At 40.7% G+C, this 2,544-nt stretch overlaps 1 protein-coding gene across 1 annotated transcript in view; it reads left to right on the top strand.

Moving 5' to 3' along the window:
• Positions 1-2,143, top strand: part of LOC104129394 (tyrosine-protein kinase TXK) — a 21,905-nt gene extending 19,762 nt beyond the window's left edge. Inside the window, exon 15 of the mRNA XM_035897698.1 lies at positions 1,136-2,143. Coding sequence (XP_035753591.1) covers positions 1,136-1,204 — 69 coding nt within the window. The 3' untranslated portion in view covers positions 1,205-2,143. The remainder of the gene's footprint in view (positions 1-1,135) is intronic.
• The last annotated feature ends 401 nt before the right edge of the window (positions 2,144-2,544 follow it).

Genomic DNA, 2,544 nt, shown 5'->3' with positions numbered 1-2,544 from the left:
GGAGGCCTATAGGAAAGATGGGGAAAATCTTTTTAGTAGGGCCAGCTGTGACAGGACAAGGGGTAATGGTTTCAAACTAAATCAGGGTAGGTTTAGACTAGATATAAGGAAGAAATTTTTTACAATGAGTGTGGTGAAACAGTGGAACAGGTTGCCTAGAGAGATAGTGGAGGCCCCATCCCTGGAAACATTCAAGGCCAGGTTGGATGGGGCTCTGAGCAACCTGATCTAGTTAGCGGTGTCCCTGCTCACTGCGGGGGGGTTGGGCTAGATGACCTCTAGGGGTCCCTTCCAACCCAAAATATTCTATGATTCTCCAACACCTATTTCTTTCTATACAGCTATCAAAACATTGATTTCATCAACTTCTCCATCTGAGTAATCCCTTAAGGTCCCTCCTTCTCTAGTGTCTACAGGAAATGAATCTTCAATTTTAGATAGAAGGTACTTTCAGAAGAGGTTTGCGTGCAATGTTTTCATGTAAATTGTCAGGCACACACTCAGAGTAGCAGGGGAACCTTGCTGCTACCATTGTTTCCTTTATCCTACCTCTCCTTTCTTGCCCATCTTTTAACTCTATATGAAATTTTTGGACCCTGATTAAAAAAAAAAAAGCTTAAGAGACTGAAATTTAAACTGCATCTAGCTTGCTTTCTTACTGCAAACATCCATTGGGATGCCAGCCAGCAGAGAGAGGTCAAGGAAGTTCTCCCTTCTCCTGTCTGCCATCACCCAGGAGTTTGTTCCATGATGAGCTGCAATATATCAAATACATCAGATACAACAGTGAAGATCCTTTTCCAACAGCCCAGGAAACATTCCTGAGTGTCATGGTTTCCTGAGTGGTAGTGCTTTCCAGTGACCCATTGCAGGGGAGAAATCCTATCAGAATTCTAGTCCAGAATTGAAATAAAGAAACTTTAGGAATGGTTGGAAAAGTGGCTGTGCTCACGCTGCTGGTGTCATGAAGAACAGATGATTTGTTTTCCCTCAAATGATAAACTTGATCTTTTCTTCTGTATTAATTGAATAAAATGTAATTTTCAAGTGGTAGCTCATATGCTCATCTTCTGAAGTCTGGTACTATAATTGATCAGTCTGCTAATATAAATTTATCCGCTGCTTTTCTTTTCAGAAACCTGAAGGACGTCCTACTTTTGCAGAGTTAATAGAGATCCTCACAGCTATAACAGAGATGGGATAATTGGAGATTTTACATGAATGTATTTACTAAACAGCATTAAGCATGTCAATAATATATATGATACAGAAAACCTCAGCCTTTTACAGGAGCTTCCACTTAAACTGCAGTACCAGCATCCTACATATTGAAGCAGCTGTTGAGGCTTGGCCTAATTTTTGCTCATTTGAGAAAGATACCTCAGGAGACTGGTTCAGGACTCTCAAGGCTTTGTTTTCATCATTAGGGAGAAAAATCTGTCTGGAAAGAAGTAACCAAGCTTACTCACCTTATAGGCCTTTTTATTTATTCTTTTTCTCAAAGCTACACTAATTCCTGTAACAATATTATTAAGTTATTTGGTACTTAATATGACTCACGAGCTGGGGAATACTGATTGGCAGCAGCAAGAATGATGGAAGACCCCCTGATAAAGCTCTAGCTAGGTCATGGTTAAAGGAAAGCCCTTTTTGCTGCAAAGCCTTCAGCACCAAAGAAAGGGAGCGGTGTTTCAGAAGGGGCAGCAAGCTAAATACCAACCGCCGGAGCAGCGCCCACGCTTGTGCCTGTACCCACTGCTGTGGCTCAAGGCAAGCAAAGGGGGCAAAGGGAGCACTCGTCGCTCAGCAGCTCCCAAGTCACATCTGAGCAGCTGGAAAGCCTGAGCATCCCTGGACCATTTTAAACGTGCATCGCAGGTCAAGGGGCCTTCTCTATCAATTCTGCATAAAAGAAGGACAGTAAGGATTATCTTAACCAAACCTCCCCCTGAATTTTCCAGCATCGTCTCCCACTCCTCGCCTGCTGCTGCCTACTCAAACGCCCATGCTTGCCTTAGTCCTTCCCTTGCAAGTGCCCAGAAAGGTTAATGGACGAGTTAAAGCTGGATCCTGACAGTAAAACAAAGTGCTTTGACTTAGTCTAGCTCAGATGGATCCTGCGATATCTGACATGGACAATGTCTGGAACCCTACTTGTTACGTTATTATCCGGTTTTCATTTTAAAACTTAATTTTGGCCAATACAAATATATTATAGATAAGAAAAAGCAGATGAAGTGAATAATTGTTTAATATAGAATAGAGTCAGACCATTACAAATAAATAGTTTTTTAAAAATATGTGATTGCACTGTGAATTATTTGCAGGTAAATCCACCATAATATTTCATTTTATAGCCCTTTTTAGACAAAATACTTAAAATCCACTAGCTGAAGAATGATTGAGTTCTGCACAACTTCATTTTTCCTTTCCAAATTCAAAAAATAACTGCAACCATAAAATGAAATATATCAATCATCCCAAGTTTTGAATTTCCAGAAGATTATGGCATCTTTGGGTCACATCCATTCCTTGCATTAATTA

Source organism: Egretta garzetta, unplaced genomic scaffold (genome assembly GCF_000687185.1).
Source record: "Egretta garzetta isolate BGI_Z169 unplaced genomic scaffold, ASM68718v1 scaffold557, whole genome shotgun sequence".
NCBI lineage: Eukaryota > Metazoa > Chordata > Aves > Pelecaniformes > Ardeidae > Egretta > Egretta garzetta.
The sequence above is the reverse complement of the archived record's forward strand: the minus strand, read 5'-3'. Positions and strand labels throughout refer to the sequence as shown.